This window comes from Perca fluviatilis, chromosome 9 (genome assembly GCF_010015445.1).
Source record: "Perca fluviatilis chromosome 9, GENO_Pfluv_1.0, whole genome shotgun sequence".
NCBI lineage: Eukaryota > Metazoa > Chordata > Actinopteri > Perciformes > Percidae > Perca > Perca fluviatilis.
Genome location: NC_053120.1, coordinates 40,657,846 through 40,680,503, shown reverse-complemented (window position 1 = coordinate 40,680,503; position 22,658 = coordinate 40,657,846). Strand labels below are relative to the sequence as shown.

General features: G+C 38.8%; 1 protein-coding gene across 1 annotated transcript in view; it reads right to left on the bottom strand.

The window, feature by feature from the left end:
- nme7 (NME/NM23 family member 7) overlaps positions 1-22,658 on the bottom strand; it is a 25,397-nt gene extending 2,739 nt beyond the window's left edge. Inside the window, exons 1-10 of the mRNA XM_039810126.1 lie at positions 22,472-22,658; positions 20,885-20,986; positions 20,412-20,578; positions 18,898-19,008; positions 17,787-17,837; positions 17,369-17,576; positions 17,138-17,243; positions 8,023-8,087; positions 6,431-6,499; positions 6,108-6,209 (exon numbers count right to left, since the gene is read on the bottom strand). Of these exons, the coding sequence (XP_039666060.1) occupies positions 6,108-6,209; positions 6,431-6,499; positions 8,023-8,087; positions 17,138-17,243; positions 17,369-17,576; positions 17,787-17,837; positions 18,898-19,008; positions 20,412-20,578; positions 20,885-20,986; positions 22,472-22,474 (984 nt within the window). The 5' untranslated portion in view covers positions 22,475-22,658. The remainder of the gene's footprint in view (positions 1-6,107; positions 6,210-6,430; positions 6,500-8,022; positions 8,088-17,137; positions 17,244-17,368; positions 17,577-17,786; positions 17,838-18,897; positions 19,009-20,411; positions 20,579-20,884; positions 20,987-22,471) is intronic.

The window sequence follows — 22,658 nt, the reverse complement described above, 5'->3', positions numbered from 1 at the left end:
AATAATCATTGTCAGTAAGATATGTGTCTGTGTCGAGGGTTTCTGTCTCAGGAAGATAAACACAGCAGCCTGCATACATTAACTATCTGCAAAATGCAGCAACCTGTTGTGTATGTGTCCCATGATGCCACATGAGACTAAAGCCAGTTATGGTAAAGGGGAAATTAGAGGGACATTTAGTTTAGTTTATTTAGTTAGTGATAAAAGAATTTTTTGCAAAGCATTGCTCTCTGTAATTGCATTAGTTGCCCATGGGTGACCTACTGTCAGAGTTTAATTTGATTTTAATGAGTCCATAGTGGGCTAGATCGATGTTCACATAATGACTGCTGGCTTTTGTGGACAGTAATGGCAAGGGCAGAGTGACCTGGTGGTCACATGACCGTCCAGAAATCCAAAAAGTCTCACGTCTTGCACCGTTGACTGTCCAACCCGGTCACAATGCATATGGCTGCCAGTGGGGTTTGGGCACTTTTTCTTTTTAAAGGCTCACTCCATTTCAGTCACTATGTTATCAAAAGGATTCTGCTAACCTTGCTCTAACCACTTACAAACACACAAACTTTTAAAATAACTCTTTTTAAGCACATATAGCTTGGTGAAAAAAGGCTTTTGGTTGATTTTTCAATTTGATCAAGACGTGTTTTATCTCTCCACATCACAAAAGATGACATCACAAGGATTATTATTATGCCATTTTAACAATCAAGCAGCAGAATAAAGGTGCCATCTCCACCTTGGACAAACGCCTTACCTATGAAAATACAATCTGACATAATACTGTGTGGGAGTGACTTTACATTTAGAGGTTTAGCCTGTTAGAAATAAATGTACTATAAAATCAAATTAATCAGAGTAACACACATCTTGCCATCACAAATAAAAAAAATTAATTAAATTAAACTTTGTGTATGTTATCATTGATGACACAGATGTCTAGCCATAGTTTCTCTGTAAACTCCACTGATGTCAAAGAGCTTGAAAGGAGCAATGCCAATATTTAGTTACAATGGTCACCATTAGGTTTAATCAACAACAAAAAAGGGAACAAAGGGAAAATCAAGCATTATTCTATTCTACTCACATGGATCTTTTGAGTGCACTACAGTGCACTGAATTTAGCATAGTGGCCACTAGGAAGAGCGGATATATTTTTCCACAAAAGCATTATACAGATGGGTCAAAAATCAATCAGAAAAGTATATTTTTAACCAACATGACGCACGGACAGTATCTTAGCCTTGTGTAACAGGAAGTTCAGGCCTATTTGATCATCTCTTACACTCATCATCTACTGTAAGACAAAGTGAGGCAACACTGCTTGTTGTGACCCCCGTGCGCTGCTAAGAGGACATTGTAAAATACCATGTAGAAAAAACAGTTTTGGACGGTCAGCTTTTTCCTTTCGAGCAGCCCAGACATATGGAATATCATACCCACAGAACTAGGGAACATCACATCTTTCAAATCCTTCTCCAAATCCCTAAAACATTATTTTTTGACTAATCAAATATGCCATAATCCGGAATAATGTGTTTGTCTTTGTTGATGTAGTAGTGTCTCTGTGTGTGCTTATGTGCTTCTGTGTTGTTGATGTGTCTTAATGTGTGTCTATGCACTTTTACCTGTGTCTACTGTATACACTGTGTACAGAATTATTAGGCAAGTTGTATTTTTGAGGATTCATTTTATTATTGAACAACTACAGCGCTCATAGCCAATCCAAAATGTTAATAAACCTCAATCCTGAATATTTAAGGAAGTAAAAGTGAGATTTTGGCTTTCTAATGAGAAAACGTATGTGTGCAGAATTATTAGGCAACTCTGTGTGTGCAGAATTATTATGCAGCTAAATGAAAAATGAAAATGTTACCATCTCTCTCACTTGTTTATTTTCATCTGTTAAAGTGAGAATAATCAACAAACAACTCAATTGAAACATTTCTGAAAAAAACAAAAACAAATCAGTGACCAATATAGCCACCCTTCTTTTCAATAACAGTTATAAGCCTTCCATTCATGGAGTCTGTCAGTTTCTTGATCTGTTGATGATCAACTTTTTGTGCAGCAGCCACCACAGCCTCCCATACACTGTTCAGAGAGCTGTACTGTTTTCCTTCAGGGTAAATCTTCCGTTTAAGAAGGGCCCACAAGTTCTCAATAGGGTTTAGATCAGGTGAGAAGGGGGCCATGTCATTATTCTGTCATCTTTGAGGCCTTTACTGGCTAGCCACGCAGTGGAGTACTTCGATGCATGTGATGGAGCATTGTCCTGCATAAAAATCATGGTCTTCTTGAAAGATGCAGACTTTTTCCTGTACCACTGCTTGAAGAATGTACCTTCTAAAAACTGGCAGTAGGTGTGGGAGTTCATTTTGACTCCATTTTCAACCCGAAAAGGTCCACCTAGCTCATCTTTAATAATGCCAGCCCATACCATCACCCCACCTCCACCTTGCTGTCGTCTGAGTCGCAGTGGAGCTCTGTGCCCATTACTGATCCAACCACGGGCCCATCCATCTGGTCCGTCAAGAGTCACTCTCATCTCATCGGTCCATAAAACCTTTGAAAAATCTGTCTTCAGATATTTCCTCGCCCAGTCTTGACGTTTCAACTTATGTTTCTTGTTCAGTGGTCGTTGGATTTCAGCCTTCCTTACCTTGGCCATTTCTCTGAGCACTGAACACCTTGTACTTCTGGGCACTCCAGGTAGGTTGCAGTTCTGGAATATGACAGCACTGAAGGATAATGGGTTCCTGGTAGCTTCACGTTTGATTCTCCTCAAATCTTTGGCAGCTAATTTGCGGGGTTTTTCCTCAACACGTTTCTTGCGACTCTTTTGAGTATTTGCTACAAAACGTTTGATAGTTCTGTGATCACGCCCCAATATCTTAGCAATTTCAAGAGTGCTGCATCCCTCTGAAAGACTCTTTACAATTTTTGACTTTTCGGAGTCAGTTAAATCTCTTTTTCTGCCCATTTTGCCTGAGGAGAAGAAGCTGCCTAATAATTATGCACACCTTGATATAGGGTGTTGATGTCCTTAAGCCACACCCTCCCTCATTACACAAAAACACATCACCTGAAATGCTTAACTCCAATAAGCATGCAAGTTTATATAGCTTGGAGTTGGAAAAAATGCATAAAAATTATGATATGGGCCAAATACTCATTTGCCTAATAATTCTGCACACAGTGTATGCTACTTGTGTTATGTTTTTTCTCATGCCATCAACATGCCAGCTGTTGTGATCTGGAATAGTGGTTGTGTCATTTTACTTGTCTATGCTTATGTGTTCTTGTTTTATGTTTATGTGTGGTATTTACTTGTCTATGTTTATGTGTGGTATTGTTGTAGCTTATCTAATGTTTTAAGCCATCAACTTGCTAGGGACTGCATGTGAAAATTAGCCTGAATGGCTAAATCTGGCACAGTTACATGTTAGACTTTGAGCTCATGTTGATTATTGTGCGTTGTCCCTTTAAATCAAGTATGTAGTCGGGGCCCCCCCAATTCTTTATTAAGTTACTGATTTAAAGGGAAAGTAATGTAAGACTATGGAAGAGGGTAGAGAGTACAGCCTGGGTCAAGAGGACTGGCTAACAGAGGACCGTTGTGTCTCTCCCCTCTGATATGAGGACACATCACAAGACACAGCACAATCTCGTGACTGAGTCGGTGCAATGCAAGGCAGCTAAGGGTGTGGAGGTGTGAACACATGAGGATCCTTTATGGCAAGATATATGACGCCTAGTTAGAAGTGTAATATCTTGTATCACATATTTTAATGTTTTGGTTCTTTTCTGTTAGGAAATATCACAATTTAATTTATCTACCATCAACTCTATGATAAAGCGGGTTTGAGATCACTTAATCAAGCCATTCAGCTGGTCATGTGTTGTTTATGTATTAGTCTTAAGTCAACTGGAATAATCAAAAGCCAGTTCTTATCACAAACAACTGACCCTTATCTATTACCGTATTGGTCTGAATATAAGACAACCACCCCTCTTTCAAGACTCATTTTTGGACATCTTTTAAATAGAATAATATTTTCAATATCTTGTTAGATGAAAGTGTCACATTTAAATTAATGGTAAATATTTCCGAGGCCTTCAGCTGAATGACTGCTCTGGTAATGGGCATCCCATCATACGTAATCACACACATCTCACATCTCACCTGTCAATCTCTTGGACCACAGACCACAGTAAGATTTTCTCACATCTCAATGACATTGCCTCGTTGTACTTCCGTTCTACTTCCAGGCTTTTGTAGCTGGATATTTCATTTGTTTCGTCTATGTATGAATGTGGATAACGTCAGTGATAGTGAGATGCTTGCTACAGTTACATTTCTAGAATTATTTCCCATTAGTCATGGCTTTGTTCTAACGCCGCTGGGCTCTCTCTCCACCATATAACATTACCGTGTCTAAAACTCTGCTTTTTTGACCAGCTGTTTGTAATTTTAAAATAAAATGGATTATGGATTATTTTATTTCTATAGCTTATAGCTGACTTCTCTATTGGCTGTTGAAACAGGTGACGTCCCTTAGGATCTGCAACTTGAACAGCTGAAAGTCTAGAGCCCGATTATAAGATGACCACACTTTTTCAGACTTTTTTCTAGGAAAAAAACCTGTCTTATATTCAGACCAATACGGTACTTAACATTCTGACCTCTTCACACAGTTTACAGTGTTTGTCCAGTCCAACCTGTCAGCCTGATAATGACGTCTAGAATGTCTTCACACATTGGATTTTGACTGAGTAAGAGTACTGCACTTTGGTACATAGCAGAACAAGGTTACATAGACACACACACACACACACACGACCTGTCGGTGCCCTCATCAGCTAGCCTCTGATCTAGCCTACAACAGTTTGTCTCTGAGATTTATCTCGTGTATCAGATGACTGAACACCACTGAAGAATAGGAGTGCTAAGGTTATTGTGTTTAGGTTATTTGTCAAATAATGCTGAGGTGAGTGTGAGGTTGTGGAGTTATGAAACTGCTTCAACTCCCAGTTAGTCAGTTGAGTCTGAATCAATCAAGGAGGTTACAAAGGCTTTAAGGGAGGAAACAAACCACAGCAGGTAAAGGAGAGAACCTCTGGCAGCAGCCAAAACTATATAAAATGTAGTGGAAAATTTAACGGTAAATACTGTATTGATTTCCCCTCATATACACTGATGCCACTTTTGAAAGGATGACCCAAGCCGTCTAGCAAATATCGTTTTTCTACAAAGAAAATGTATGTTAACTAAGATAGATAAGATAACTTGAAAGATGATACAATCACATAAACATTGTGCACACAGGGTGTTACGAGTAATAAACCCGATCGGCGGCACATCTGAAGAGGGGAACTAATAAAATAACAGAGGGCGGTGCCAAAGGCTTAATTATTTTGGCATCAATGAGCTGTGGTGTCTGTGTCATGGAAATCATTAGCCAATTACCATCCCCTTTCCTGCTCTGTGGCCGCAATGTCAGTAACATTTTGACAGTAGCCTGAAGTACTGACGGTTATGGACAGAAAGCATATAAAAAGAATAAAACAAAATCAGAAAAAAATAATCAGAAAAAAGTGGAATTATTTTAAACAAGATTGCACGCTGAGTCATGGACAACTGCTGAACTAGTTGGGGAATTGTGAAGGTGTGTAGTCACTCATTTTTATGGTGGCAGAGCGACGTCTTATCATTAGATTTCACATCACGCTCTAGCTCAGCCCTGCAGCACTGGTTCCACAGTACACACAAACACACACATGACTGCACGTGTTCACGCACGCATACACGCACGCACACACACACACACAAACAGGCCAACTCTTTTATCTATATTCGAAAAAGCCACACAATCTTTACAATGTACACTGAGCAAGGGCTAAAACTACATTCTCCAATTCATCATGAGTTTATTTGGTCTGATTCAGGAAAAAAGAAAAGGAGGATGATGGATGGATAACCCTTTGCAGAGGAAATATTCATTTTCACCACATTTAACCAAAAGTTTGACGCGTTACTTGTCGGACAGGCTTCTAGTATAGAATATAATGAGGAAATAGGAAATAATATTTAATATAGTTTGACTCACAGGATCGACAGGCCCACAGAGTTCCCTGAATGACTGCGGTACGTCGGTGCCATGGATCTCTAGGACCATGCAGGGTCCAGAACACAGCTCAGTCACCATACTCTGCAGGGAGAAATAAATTTAAAAAAAATTATACTTATAATACGCAAGGACTCAACTTCAAACATTTGGTTATTAACACAATATGTGATATTTTGCTACTCTTCAAGATCTTTACAAAAGATTGGGTAATGTTTGTGTTTTTATGATCAAAAGTAACAATTGACAGAACTGTGATACAGGCACTTGCTATGATGGCACAACAATGTAGTGTTTATACTCACAGGATACTCTGCGACAACACCTTTGTACACTTCATAGAATTCTTCTGCATTGGCCCGGTCCACATTGAACTGTGAAGAGGAAATATTATTTATGTTTTCAAAATGGAATATGGATAATGCACTCCATGAAATGGAGAAAAAGAGTGCAGCCACAATGAAGAAATTCCCCTTAATCAAATGGGAATACTTCACTTAGTGTATGCTACTTTGAATTGTGACGATGGCTCCATTATCACAAAAGACCTTTTGTAATTTCCATAAAAATAAATACTAACTAATGTATTAAGAACATCAAGGCTGTGAAATCACATCCTTCGAACAAAGACACTGCTTTAATTGTTAATATCCTACTTATTCCCATTAATGCACAACACATTCTACATGTGGCTACAGAGATAAAACCAAGATTGATTTATTTTTGTCCTACGGGCCGGCCCAGAATGTGCATCACTTCTGATGTGGCAAAAATAAATGGAGTGAGAGAGAGGTCACTGTTTGCAGCAGTTGAATTATGAGGCACGGCTGGACAGAGAAAGTGAATACAGTGCACATAATGGTTACATGAGTAAAGCTAGGCTACATGGGCATATGAGCATAGGGCAAATAACACTATAATATATATCAGTGTTTCCCTAGGTTTGTGGAAGACTTATGCTAGAGCAGATAATAAATAAATAACACTTGAAAAGCTTAAAGCTCCATTGTGTAATGTTTTTAGTTGATTCTTAGCAAAACCCCTTTGTTTTTTCACAAATATGTGCTCATTCATGTGTAATTACTTCCACCAACTCATCAAAGTATTCTCGTTAGCGTAGAATCTGCCATTCAGAATCATTCAGAATACATACGAGCGAGTCGCTCGAATGTATTCTGCCATGTTGTGCCTCCATCTTTAAAATACATTAGCCAAAGAGGGACATACCTCCATCTTTAAAATACATTAGCCAAAGAGGGACATACCTCCGCCTTTCGCACTGGCACCGTGACGAATGCCAGGGGGAAATTACTTGATCTGCCGGCAGATTTGAAAGACTTTTGAAGATGGAGGATCACGCTGATACTTTACTTACACCAACATTCGTTTGGGAACCTGATAGCTGATGTTAGCAATGAAATGGTACCAAAATAACGAAAAGGTAAAACTATTACTACACTGGAAGGAACACTCATGGACAAAGTAGTACTTCTTGGAATAATACGGCCACCATAGGAGTTAAAATGCGCTCGGAATGGGAGGGGCTAGAAAGTAATTTTCAGTTGGTTGTCATATACAATTTCACCGCTAGATGGGAGAAATTCTTACACAATGTAGCTTTAAAGACAAAACTTACTGAAGAAGTCCACTGGGGACCAACTACAATCATTAGATCTGAGAAAAGTAATTTAGTTAGCTTTGATGCTTTACATTAATTCGACTAAGTGGTGCCCAAAACAGCTTGGGTGCTACACCCCAAGCCTTATAATGGTATGGAAAACCCTGTATGTATCTCATATAATTCCTATTAGGTTAGTGAAAGGACAGCTTCATTTTTACCACAGAAATGTGAATCTACAAGACCATAGCACACGGAAGGACAGGAGAAAAGTTTTACCATCTGAAGGGCTGAGATTTCAAATCCAGCTGCAGATATGGAGTTCAGGATCTTTCCAGTCAGACCTGCGAACACATCAAAGCTGTTCTTATCTTTCATGAGCTTAACACAGAATGCGTAGCAAGGGGTTTATTACTACAATAAACTCTTCAATGTGATCCTTAGCAAATCATTTATTCCGCAGCCTTTACGGTTAATTCAAGTAAAACAGTTTAGATCATGCAACATTGTTGTTCATTTTATTAAATGACTAGGGTTAATATCACTGAATGTGCTGTGAAGCCATTATACTGCTCCACTTCAAACATAAAAATTGTATCTTAGTGTAGTGACCTTAGATTGTACGGTCTCCTTTGGACCTAGTACAGGGAGATTGTCTTACTGATGTCCTGTCAATAAGTAGAGGAGACCAGACATTCAACGCTTTAGAGAGCGAGATACAGAGCTGTACCTCCTGTCACTGCAGTGCATTATTGTAAAAATGGTACGACCACAATGACAAAGGTGCAACAGTGACAGTGAAGGTCAGACTGCTGCAGACACACGTAATTGAAAGAGGGCGCCAGTCTCATTATCTCAGTCTGACATCCTGATAAAAAAGCAGCCAGAGTACTCGCCAGGCAGACACCAGGTGTCTACATTTTCCATTAATTGTTGTGTGTAATCATGACTTTCAGTTTGGATCAGGTGCTACAGCGAGCGCTGATGAATTTCTCTCTAATTTGGGTAATCGTTCGGTCACAGTCCACTCATGTGTGTATTAGGTAAAGCAACCACCTTCCGAGTCCTCTGTGCTCTCCCCTGGCAGCAGCCAGCAGCCTGCCTAGGATAGACACACAATCTGCACAGCTCACAAAAGCAGCTGGTGCTGTTGCTAGGAGATCCTTTTCTGGGTGCCTGGCAACAGAGGCTTCTCTATTCCAGTCATGTCTGAGTGCATTTTCAGGTACAACTTCCCTTATCACCACTGTGATTGGCTGTGGCCTGCACACATAGCTGTAGCGTATTTTGGCCTCCTAATGGATCTTCAAGGGAAATCAAAGCAAGTTTTTTGATATTATTTGTTTTTTAACTGATCCAGTTTGGGTTCAGCTGGCCAAACCCCTCAGACTGGGTTACTATTTTTTGGCTCAGACCACAAGTATGACCTCACATCTGAAGGTAAACATTGTGTTGTTTGGAAATTCTTTATTAGGAATAACCCCTTGAGATGTAGCATCTTGTTTTCAAGGGGGTCCTTAAAGGCAAACATATACAATACATTCACAATTAGACAAAACAGTTAACAAAACAACTTGAGGAGACCTCAAGAAAAACATACATCATCAGACATACATACATACTGAAACAAAAGCAAAGCTCTCCTTCACACCAAAACCACCCATATCCTTCCCATTTAAACCATTAAATATTAGACAGTAAACAGTGAAGGTCATTCATAAACAGTTAAAGAAAAAAAATATATATATATAAAAAGTAATAATAATAAAAAAATGAAAATACAAAAGATAAATAAATAAATAATAATAATAATAAATAAATAAGTAGATGAATAAATAAAAATAGCAAGCATGAGAAAAACTGTTGCAGCTTGTATGCAAATAATTAAGAAGAGCCATCTTAAACTGATGAAAAGAGGAGACAGATCTAAAAGACCTAGGTAAACCATTCCAGTCGGAAGGGGCTTTACATTTAAAGGCTCTCCTCCCAATTTCTTTTGATATATGTGGTACAGAGAAAAAAAGGTGGTCAGTATCTCTTAAACTATAGGGTGATTGATATAAAGTCAAGTGTTGTTTAAGATAGGATGGGTAGTTTGAAAAAATGCATTTATGAACAAACTGCAACCAGTGAAACTGACGTCTAGCAGTTAGTGAAAGAAGATTCAATGACTGATACATTTGACAGTGATGGGTTCTAAATGGACACCTCAGAACAAATCTGCAGAGACTATTATAAATCACATTCAAAGGTTTAAGATTAATTTTGGCTGTGTTCTGATAAACAACATCCGAATAATCAATTATAGGCAATAATAGTTGAGTAATAATTTTTAGTCTAATCTGTTTTGTAAAACAATTAATTGAGCGGTATAACATTCTTAAGCTACAACTTATCTTTTTTACAATGGAGTCAATATGAGGTCTAAAGGTAAGTTGTGAGTCGAGCCAAAGGCCAAGATATTTAAACTACTCAACATTGTCTAGAGGTGTACCATCCAGGAATTTAACCTCAAGAGCGTTATTTTGCTTATGGAGTGCAGATCTAGTTGCAAAGAGCATGCTATAGCACTTCTTTTTATTCAGTAGAAGCAGATTAGAGGAGAACCATGTTTGAATACGATTGAAATCAAATTGAAGTGAGGTTTGAATCTCAGATATGTCATGTTTAGCTGTATACATAACTGTGTAATCTGCGTATAGATGGACCTGACAGTCTAAAGATATTTGTGGTAAATCATTTATAAAAATGGAAAATAAAAGCAGCCCTAGGGAAGAACCCTGAGGGACACCAGTTTCAATTATTCTAGGCTGAGAGAAAACAGCATTGAGAGACACGCTTTGACGTCTGTAATGAAGATATGCATTAAACCAGAGAACAGCTGATTTGGAAAGACCAATAGCATATAGTTTATCAAGAAGAATATAATGATTGACCATGTCAAACGCCTTAGTAAGGTCAATGAAAATTGCACCAGTAGACCTGTTGTTATCTTGTGCAGAAAAAATATCGTTGGTAAATATTGTAAGAGCTGTTGTTGTAGAATGATTAGGTTTAAATCCAGATTGATTTGGAGTCAAGAGGGAGAAGTCATTAATATATTTAGACAATTGCCTAAAAATAAGCTTTTCAAATATCTTAGCTACATTGCTAATTATGGAGATTGGCCTATAATTGTTGACATCAAGTGAGTCACCACCTTTGTGTAGTGGTGTTACTTTCGCAAATTTCCACATTAATGGAATTACACAAATGGAAAGTGATAAATTAAATAAATCACATAGTGGAAATGCTAGGACATGGGAAGAAAGCTTACTAAACTTAATGTCCAAACCATCATGACCAGCACCATTAGAAGATTTTATTTCTGAGATTGCCTGTTGGACATCAGAGGGATGAATTGTTGAAAATGAAAATGTGCCATTGTTCACAGTATTTGTTATGCTAGAAAAGGAGAGCTCAGATAACTGAGAACAACAGATTGAGGAAAAATGTTGATTGAGAGCATTGGCCATTGACATAATGTTATTATTCATTCTAAGTTTGGTAGGAAGACTTTTATTGGTTTTGTTAATTAAAGAATTAAGTTTCTTCCAGAATTGCTTAGGGTTTTTGATGTCATCTGATAAAGAATACTTATAATAATTTGATTTTGCATTCCTTGTTTTGGTTGTACAAACATTTCTTAATTTCTTATATTCAGACCAATCAGCAGCGTCCTTTGTCATGTGATATCTGACCCAGGCTTTATCTCGTTGTTTAAATAAATGTATAAATCACCATTAATCCAAGGATAATGACTCCCCTTGACCTTAACAGATGTCCAAGGTGCATGCCTGTCTATAACATTAAGAACCTCTGACAGAAAAATGTTCCAGGCTTCTTCAACATAAGGGATCATTTGAAATCTAGACCAATTAATGCTTATTAAATCTTGGATGAAAGCATCTGTATTTAATTTTTTACATTGTCTTATCCTAATTACTTTAAATGGCAGACGAGGTAGTTTTATTTTCCAAACACAAAAAACAATTGAATGATCACTAAAACAATCAGATAATACCCCAGATTGAGATATTCTATTTGGATGGGTAACCAAAATCCAGTCCAGAAGAGACTTAGGGCCCTATTTTAACGATCTGAAACGCAAGTGTGAAACGCCAAACGCAAGTAGCTTTGTGGGCGGATCTCGGGCGCTGTTGCTATGATACCGGCGGGATAAATGACTCTTGCGCCCGACGCAAATCTTAAATGGGTTGGTCTGAAGTAGCTAGGTGTGGTTTGGGCGTAACGTGAAAATAACCAATCAGAGCGTCATCTCACATTCCCTTTAAGAGCAGGCGTATTGTTCCGTGGCGGATTGCTATTATGCGCGCGGATTTGCCTGGCGCACGCCAGCGGGAGCTGTCCGGGATGCGGCAAAGTAACAAATGCCCGTCTTGTCCGGGTGGCGATGTTGCTGCGGCCTCTCGGGCGCATCTCCTCAAGTCTGGAGAGGATTGCTGCAGCCATGGAGCGTGGGCCTCCTAACGCACCACCTGCTCCTGTTGTGCCCCTTCCTCCTCCCCCCCACCCGCTCCACCAGGAGCGCATCGCGCATTACTCCAGATTCACCAGATTCCGCCGGAGTGTCCAATCCCACCGTAGTTCAACATCACGTCTCCTTAAGTCCTCTAATATTTCCTCATTTATGTCATCAACACATCCATGATTCATGGAAATGTTGTGTAAAACCCAACAAGCCACAAAGAATGCTGGGACTTTTTGAGGACTGTACTGTAAAGTGCCTCCTGACCTATCCAAACACCTGAAGCGCATTTTCAGTAATATTTTTCTTTGTAATTATGTATGGTTTTCAAAAATGGGAACTGCTGTAGATGAGAGAAGTGTATGCGCGTTGTGCACACACTACATTATGGCCAAGCATGCGACCCTAAAATAGCATCTGAATAACGCCCTACTGACTTTAGACTAGCGCCCCTGACTTTAGACCATGTTTTTCCTGGTCAGTGGCGGAATTGTTTTCTGAAACTGCAAAATAGGACTACGTAACGTTTGCGCCTGAACACGCCTCCTCTTTTCGCTGAACCGCCCCCGGGAGCGCAAATACAATCCCTAATTTACCGACGTGCATCTGTGGAGGGAAAAGTCCGCTGTGCGTCGGGTGCAAAATAGGAATGATACATGCGTCGGTGTACAAAGGCAATTGCGCTGAGTGCAAGATAGGGCCCTTAGACGTATTAGTCACCCTAGTCGGATCAGTAATGAGTTGAGTAAGGTTGAGACCATTAAATAAGTTTTTCTCATGAAAAGATGAGCGATCAAGCCAATTACGATTGAAATCACCCAGTAAAATCAACTCATTTGCATAGTCTAAAGAATTAATAGTAGCAAGAATACAATTTGTCGATTCAACAGGGGAATTAGGAGGTCTATAAATGTTACCTATAATTATCTGCTTGTTTTCATGAAAAGCAATATTAACAAATAAGCATTCAAAATATACAGCTATCTCCTTTGGCATAATGAGTTCAGAAGATAAATGAGAAGAGATATAGGTGGCTACTCCCCCACCACGAGTACACCTGTCTGCTCTATACAGAGTATAACCATCAAGTTTAACATCAGCATCAGATATATCACTACTCAGCCATGTTTCAGAGAGTGTGATAACGCTAGGCTTATTATAAGAAAGCCAGGCTCTTAGTAAGTCGATTTTATGTGTCAGACTCCTAATGTTCAAATGTATAACAAATAAACCTTGACCTATACTGATTCTTCAGAAATAAATAGATAGGAGAGTTGGGGAGAAAAGGGTGAAGGGGAAGGGCATATAACACAAATGTTTACAAACATTTACACACAAACACAAACACTCACACACACACACCACGATACACACACAAGAGCACAGCAACTGGTCAAACCTAGGCATAGTCTGGAACGAAGTTAAAAGAAACCAAAAAAAAAAAGAAGTCAAACAAATAAGAATGCAGGCTCAGGCCACAAAAACATTAACTGGAAATGCATTATACATAAGCTATCCTAAATGTTTCACTATACAGACCACATTATTATGAGACAGCCCATAGGCTGTAGCAAAAAGAAAATAAAGTAAAATAGATAAATTGAAAAAAAAAAAAAAAAGAGATAGCCTAGTAAAACTCAGTGAGAAGCTGCAAATGCAAATTAAAGAAACTAAATAATATTTATCAGCCACTGAATTCATTTTTATTTTTAATATATGTCCAGCCCTATAGGCTAAAGGGAATAAGAGAAAAAGAAAAGCATCTCAATATTCTGGTCTGGAAGGAAATTATAAATCATTTCCATATCATGTAAACGTTCAAGAAATAAGCAAATACATCCAGATTACATTGGAACTGTGACGGTACTCTAATTGGAGCAGTTTAGGACCTTTTGAACAATGCAACTCCAAACCTTTGTAAGCAGGCCAAAATACAAAGCCAGAATTATTCTTATGAGCTAGGTTTTGGCTTTTTTGCTACAATAGCTTTAGATTTTCTACAAGACTATTCTGTAAAATGGACTAAAAATGAACCGAGTCTGGCCGACGGACGCCAGACGAGTCAACAGATTGTTAAGAGCGATGGCGATACCTGCTGCCGCACAATACGCCTGCAACTTGTGGCCAACTGTTCTACCGAGGTATTGAAGCTTCTCACCTCAAATTTACTCCGCAATTGATATTGTTGGGAAGGAAATAAGCCACCATCTCTTTACTACTTGAATATCAGGATACATATGGCAGTTGTGGTAAAGAAGGTGTCATACTCATCAGTTATACTGTAGAGAGCAAACCCTGCTTGAAATGATGTCTGTAGTAAGCAAATACCTATGATGCATCCAGACCGCTATGAGCACAGAGAAAATTGTGGACTGCCTTTGAAAGATTACATAAACTCCTACTTAGATACAGGCCTGTAGTAGAAATGTTTAAATGACATTGACAATGTCAAGGAGAGAGCATGTGTAATAAATAAATAAAGTCAACAATAAAGTGCTGAACGGTTGTGGCTGTTTGCTTTGAACTAACAAGCAAGCTAGTTACAGCTCTTGTTTTTAATGAACCTTAGCAAAACTAAGAGAAACAAAAGTAGAAGAGACATGAGAGAGATTTGGTCATACTTGATAAACTGACACAGCCTAAATCACAACACTACTACATACATATGTATATATGTACAAATGTATACTCTATGTATGTTTTGGAGGATTTAAATTTCGCAGCAGATTGGGAATTCAACAGCTCCTGGATTATGCCCTGCAGTTAAACATAGCATGCTCATGCTTAGGTAGGTGTTTTTAACAGGTCCTCTCTCACGGCAGATATTTCAATTTGTCATAGCAGGAATAGCACAGGTGTAACTGCAGTAATAACATTTATAATGACGTCATTCCATTTAGGTGTGGCAGTATGTCATGCCAACGAGCAGCATGCACAGTACCAGGATCCTGGCACACTTACATATCATACAGGCACAATTAATGTTATTTTAATGGCTCCTTTCATAAAAAAAGATCTATACACTGGTTATAAAAAAACATTAAACCCATGAATGCTATTCATGGTAGCATTTCTCCTGAGATCTTTTAATTTATGTTACTTCCTTTCCAATGTTCTTTGAATAAACATTGCAAGCAAGTATGTGTATCTCCCACACAAAATGTCATCTCAGCTCGCAATGTTCCCATGGTTATCTCAGCTGATTTTTTGTTTTGAGGATTCCGTGATGTTGTCGTCTTGTTGAGTGTTTTTGAACAAGACTCAGGGCCCTATTTTAACGATCTAAGCGCACAGCGTGAAGCACCTGCGCAGGCATGTAGGAATCCACTTAATCCAAAAAGGGTCCGGGCACCTGGTTCAAAAGGGTTGTACTTAGTGACTTCATTAATCATAGGTGTGTTTTGGGCGTAACATGCAATAAACCAATCAGAGTGTCATCTCCCATTCCCTTTAAAAGCCAGGCCCGTTTGGACCTTGGCGCATTGCTATTATGATGGAGGATTTGCTGAGCAGGAAGGAGAGATTTTTTAGGAGAAGAAAGTGATCTGCTCTAGTGAAGCGAAAGCACGCGAGCAGATCAAGTCATAATACTATTTCACATTGTAATATTTTTTTTTGCATGTGTGTGCTGCTGTGCATCCCTGTGTGTGTAACAAGCATAGTGTGCACGCGCTGTGTACGAGCCTAGGAGCATTTTACTAATGTGTTGTTAAAATAACAATGAAATGCTGCGTTATTGACTTTAGACCAGGTTTTTGTTGGTCAATGGCGCAATTATTTCCCGCCGCCTCAAGATAGCAATATGTCCAGAATGCACCTGAACACACCTCCCTGTAAGACCAGCACACCCATGGGCGCACAGATGTGCGCAGGTGAATTTGCTATTTAAACGACGTGGGCGCTGGACGGGAAATTGACAGCTGTGTTGGTCTTAAACTAGCAAAGACACTTGCAAAGCCTGCGCTGCGCGGTGCCGTGTGCAAGATAGGGCCCCTAGGGTCTACAGCAATGCTAGCGGTACTGAGAGGCTGTGCTGTTAGCTAAATGCTAACATCAGCATGCTTACATACTCACAATGACACTGCTAACATGCTGATGTTAACTAAGCAAGTGTTATGTTTACCATGATCACCATCTTTGTTGTCATTAGTTGAATGCCATTACTTTTGAAGGCATTTGTTCATAAACTATATAAGTATTGGACAAATAAAAATGTTTGAACATATGGTGGCGCTAGAGAAGAGTCAGAGGATCGCCAAAGTCAGTCACTGACTGTTACGGCTGGCCGACATTGCCATCCCTAAAAATAGAAAAAGAACACAGCACAGAGAGCCCAAGTACATCCATGGAAACTAGATAAAAACCTGGTCTAAATCAGATACCAAACAAATATCCATTAAAGGATAAGGACTTGAGATCAAATCAAAAGCAAAGATTAAATTAATTGGTGAGCTTGTTTATTCTAATGGGCTTATATGTGTGTGGGCTTATATGTGTGTGGGCTTATATGTCCAGAACAACTAGTCCTCTCCCCTCAGTCAACAACTTTCTGTGTGCATACTTCAGCTCTGTCCAGAGAATTTCACATTTCACAGGTCAGAGCTCCAGTGGCATGCTCAATGAACAGGGATCAGGGCAGGGATTTGGAAAAATCCAAAGCCAAATGCAGTAACCATGTAGCGCCTTTGTGTGACACAAACACATTAACAGCCATAAGTGGAAGGGGAGAGAAATTGTAGACAAGTCGGTGGACTTGTAACTGCATGATTTAGGAATGTATCAACAGACATACAAGGACCAAGATAGACACATCATTAATAATAAACACATCTGTTGGCTGCAAACAGATACGTATATGTGCCCTACCTTCTGATATGGCATGAGGTTTGATGATGCAGCATGTGCAGTCTGTTAAGATGGCTGTATTAGAGGGACCGTGGCCAATTGTGGATGGGAAAAAAAATTCAAGCTCCTAATAAAACAAGCAAAAGAAAAAAACACTTTAGAGTGCATAGTCATTTCTGGGAATTTGGAGCACAGGGTAAAATGCCACATATGAATATGAATAAATCTAACAGGCTAGCTTCACATCCTTACTCTTGCTGCTGCAGCAAATGAGTCGGAGCCATGACCAACGTTTTTTATGCCATCTGTTCCAAACTGGGCACGGATACTCTGCGGTGCCTCCTTCCGCGCCACAGCAGAGTCTGCAGGTCCCAGGAGCCTCCTCCAGGTAGACATGGCCTCATCACCCATCAGCTCCATGGCAACCACAGGGCCCGAGGACACAAACTGCACCAGGTTACTGCAAAATGGAGCAATGGCGGAATAACCCATTCATACACATGGAATTCCTACCAGCAGAAGGTCAGCTGTGTTCAATATGTTCAAATGTCCCTACAATGTCATTAGGATCATGGCCACAGGTTCTGTTAATGATAGTGGCTAGCCACCATAAATGTGCCCTTTTGGTTCACACCTGCTTAAAACTGGCAAATCATTTACAGGAACTCACTTGAAGAAAGGCTTTGACTGATGTTCCACGTAAAAGTCTGCTGCTTGCTTCCTGTAATGTAAGAAAACCATAAACCATGGAGTTAATGAGTGGCGAAATTAGATATTCTATGTGAACACTAAGTACCAAACTACTGACAAAGACATTTACAGAGGTCAATAATATATCTGGCAACTGTGCGGGATTTGTCCTTTTTGGTGTGCACGATTTTAGCTTCTTGGGTCAGGAACCAAGTCCACTTTCCTGCACTTTATTAAAGCCATTATGACCTTCAAGTTATTAAATTATTATAATATGAAATGATATGGCATGAACTCCTATTCTATATGTTTGTACCTTTGTATATGAACTTCTGTACAATAAAGAATTAATTAGAATTAAAAAAAAAAAAAAAGTAACTTCTTGATTGTTTGGGAAAATGCAGAAATTCTGAGGTGACAGTATTGAAATAAAACAACATTTAACCACAAACACACTGATGTCCTGTCCTTGGAATTCCAGTTGAAATTCCTTTTTAATTGTTTTTAACCTTGGGAGAGTTTCCTTTCAGAAGTTAATTATGTACACATTTTGAGAGCCATTATATTTCCACCGGGGTTTTATTAGTGGCAGTGTGGAGAAGACTTTGAAACAGCAGTTGACCTTCATACTGGGTAATAAAAATGGTAACACTGTTTTACGGGTGTGTAACATCCTAATGACTCCTCCAGTTTTTACTTAGAATTTAGTTAGCTGTGCTGAGGAACGTCCTTGAATGAACTGCTCAATTTTGTGATCTCAGTATTTATAAAACCCTGCCTGCAGCCCGGAATTCAATTGATCCTTTACTTTCAAATATGTTTTAAATACATGTCAGATCCTTTAAAATACCACAATGTACAAACACTATTACAAGTAAAAGTCCTGCATCCAGAATGAATAAGCACCTGATCAAACTGTAATGAAATGGCGACCTTGCCTGCTCCTTGAAACGCCATATGTTCCTAATGTGTGAGAAAGCAGGGCCATCCATCTGTTTATGTGTGAATACTGGCAGAAATAAGCCTTTGCCTCTCTCCTTGTCTGATACATTTCCACAGTATGACTTACGGTTTGCAGGCTTTGACATTACCATGTAAGTGTTACCATTTTGGCTTTGGTCACGATCAGGTTGGAGGAGTATATCAACTCAAGGACATCTCCGATCTTGGTGATTACATCTGGCTTTATCACAGCAAGAGTTCTGGAAAAATGGAGAGAGAAAAATATATAATGGAGACGACAATAGGAGGCAACTCATCAAGATAGGACACCATAACAGAATCACTTTCAATACAATACTTACAATAACTACTTACAATAACGCTTTATAATGTGTAGGGCTGGGTATCATGCCTTAAAGCTATAGTACGTAGTTTCTATCGCCCACATGAGGAATTCTAAGTAAACAACACTGTCGGCGCATCCACATGATACAAACCTTCCGTAATCGTGCACCGCCCCCACCGTTCCTCCACGCAGTTGCTTGTAATCAAGCAGGACTCGGAGGATTAAAAAAACATGATAGAAGAAGTCATTATCTTCACCACTCAAATTTCTGAGCGTGAAAGTTGCCGGACAACACCAATTTCTAAACACAGCCATACTGAGAAATCCAGAGAGAGTTGTGTGGAGCTGATAGTTTTAATTAGCTTTGTATCAACTCGTTTGGTAATGGCTTGAATGTAACGGACGTTCGTTAATATCAAAAAGTTACACACTAAAGGCTTAATGTATTGGGTAGAAAAACTGTAGGTTGGAAAAACTGTAGGTTGACGTGCTTGGTCAGTCTTGCATACTCCTACTGATTTAAATCATTGTTTTATTTATGTGGGTATAGTTCTTGAGTTTGTGGTGGAAATGTTTTTGAAGGAAAACAAAGCCGATTTTTGTATCGGTGCAAAAAATAAATATATCACAAATAAAATCACAAATAAAACGTGATTTATTATTCATATTATTGTTGGTCTCTTCTAAGATCAAGCACATACAATCAATTTGCTTTGAAAATCTGATGGACAGCTGTTTAACAGCAGATGCAACTGGACAAGCATCCAATTAGGAATAATATATTATTTAAGATTATATTTTTTAACATTTCTTTTGGGATTTTTGTCCTTTTATTGGATAGGAAAGATGAAGACAGGATAGGGAGCGAGAGGGGGACGACATGCAGCAAAGGGCCGTGGGTCAGAAACAAATCCTGGACGCTGCGGTAAGGACTCAGCCTTTGCACATGGGGTGCACGCTCAACCAGGTGTGCTACCCAATAACAATACTTAAGAATCTAAAAGGAACTTCCTTTAAATGACGACAATAAACGTAGGTAAGTAACATAGATAACAGCAGTTTCCACAACATGCTACAGAAAATGCAGCAAAATCTAAATAGAATACATTGCAACACATTAACTTTACCACAATATTTACTATACTGAGGATTAAGTACAATGTGTGGGAGTTTATAATGTCTGTGAGCAGTCATGCACAAAATAATGCTAAAATAAAGATAAATCACAGTTACAGGGAATATGGTAATGTAAACTGGAGAGGATCAAGCAGACCTTTCACACAACCTTATTACAAAAGAATTATTACACAATCATACCTTTCTTTTTTGCTGCCAAGTTTGTTTGCTGTGTACTGATCTCCGTATTCAATCAGATTAAGCTGTCGTGAGAAGACATTCACTCGATTCCCAACGAACAGGTCCTCTTGATGGAGGTCCTCATATTTGGTCCTTCTCAAAAATATCCGCTGGTTTTTTACATCAAACTGCAAATAAAGACAAACATGTTGGTAGTTTAATAAAATGAAATAGTTGCAGACGTAAGACGTTTGTAATTACTATGAAAAATATACCATAGAGGATATAGTGCTGCAAACAATTTTTCCAGATGTCAACAGCGGAAAAAAAATCTGTTCTTGCATCAAAATTCTATCAACAATAACAGAATAAGCATCTCCTTAAATATTTAAATTTTGAGACTAAAAAGCTTCAATTAACAAGTAGCTAGCCTGGAAGATGAAACAATGTAACAGCAAATTTAAAGAATAGTGACTGTAGCAGGAAATGCTTACCATTTCCACTGAGCTATCTTTGGGGTAGTAGAACAGTTGGTAGCGCCGCAGGAGAGCTGCAGTAGGGTCATACCACTCAGTAAGAAAGGCATAGCGTTCCTCCTGATAATTTCAAAGAACAGAACAAATTAGTAATAAGGAGGCACCAAATAACACATACTGAGCTTTCAAAGGTCACATCATGTTGCGCCAAACCATGAGGCTATGATATTGTAACTTTTTTATAGATATTTGTGTAGGTCTTAGTCCCAGATATAGACCCAACTTGTTTTAATCTTTAATGTGAAAAGAAAACAACTGAGCTAGGTTTAAATTATTAAAAAGTTAAAGTAGCATCTCCGTCCGTGCCAGCAGCTCCACATTTGTTGCAGTAGACATACTGTACCTGTCCTTTAAGACTGTAAAGGGGCCATATCAGAGATTTTTATATCACTGTTAACTATGTTCCAATGCATGCTTTAGTGTTTCAGATTTTTGATTGCGTCACCCCACATTCTATGGGGGTTTGGATTATAATAATAGACGTGCAGAGACGTGCAACGTGCTTGAGTTAGGTAATGGAATACAGTGTCAAAGTAATGCTGTTGTTGCAAAGTAATGCAGTGCTGAATTTTCAAATGTGACTACAGCAAAGAAGTGCATTAAATAACAATCAGTTCCAGTTTACTAAGGATTAAAAGTGACTTAGAATGATATCATATCAACACTTAAGCGATGACAGATCTGATTCTATTCATTTTTTTAACCGAAAAGGGTAAAAGGCAGTGGACACTTATAAATACAAATGATTGCCTCAAATTATTTTGTCAGTTTGGTTCAAACTTAAGTTTAAGGTTGACTGCAGTGGCAGCTCATAGCAACATGTTTGACTTCCAGCATTTTCTGTGCAGACGGTCCAGTTTCCTCCCGCAGTCTAAAGTCAAGGTGAATGAAAGCTTCATCCTGAACCTAGTGTGTATGTGTGTTTCTCTGTGAAGGACAACATATCCAAAGTGTTTCCTCGTCTTCTGTCCATTGTTAACTTGAGAAAGCTCCAGCCCCCTGTCCCTTTACTCTGATTGAATAGGCAAACAACATAAACAATCTCTCTCTGATATAATTCTGATATCAGTCTCATTTCATTGGTAAACGAACGTTTGTATGCGAACGTAGAAACTATTGCCACTCTAACGTTAACTTGGAAAATACAAAAGTTAACGTTAGCTACAGCTTTCACTAGCTAGCTAGCTAGCTAGCTAAAGTTAGTCAATGCTCATCTACTGGACATTTGCTAGTTAACTGTTACCACCAATTGCTGTTGTAAAACTGGCTTTAAGTTTTAACGTTACATTCATTTATTTGGCTAAACGTTACTCCCAAATGCCAGCATTAATACAATACCTTTAGTTAGTCTAAAGTTGTTGGCTAACGGTAGGTTAGCTGTTATGCTAACTGCTAGTCTATGTTTGCTATGCTTAGCTAGCTAGCTACGTTAGCAAACAGTTTTCTATTTGGTCCGTTTAAGCGTTATAGTTAAATGAATTGAATTTCTAACCAACAAATAGTGCATTAGCATCATTGTTTTTGAACGGGGAAATGTTAACTTACCATTTTTGACAAACTGATTAATTAATGTCCCAATATTTTTATCAGCCACAAAATGTGAGCCTTTACAGGCTATGCTCCGTTTCTATGGCAACTGTAGCTCGCTGAACTGTATGCAAATTTGCATTTCCTAGGATGGCAAAGGCATGATCAAAGAATTTCTAATGTAGTATCCGTAGACCGGCTTTGG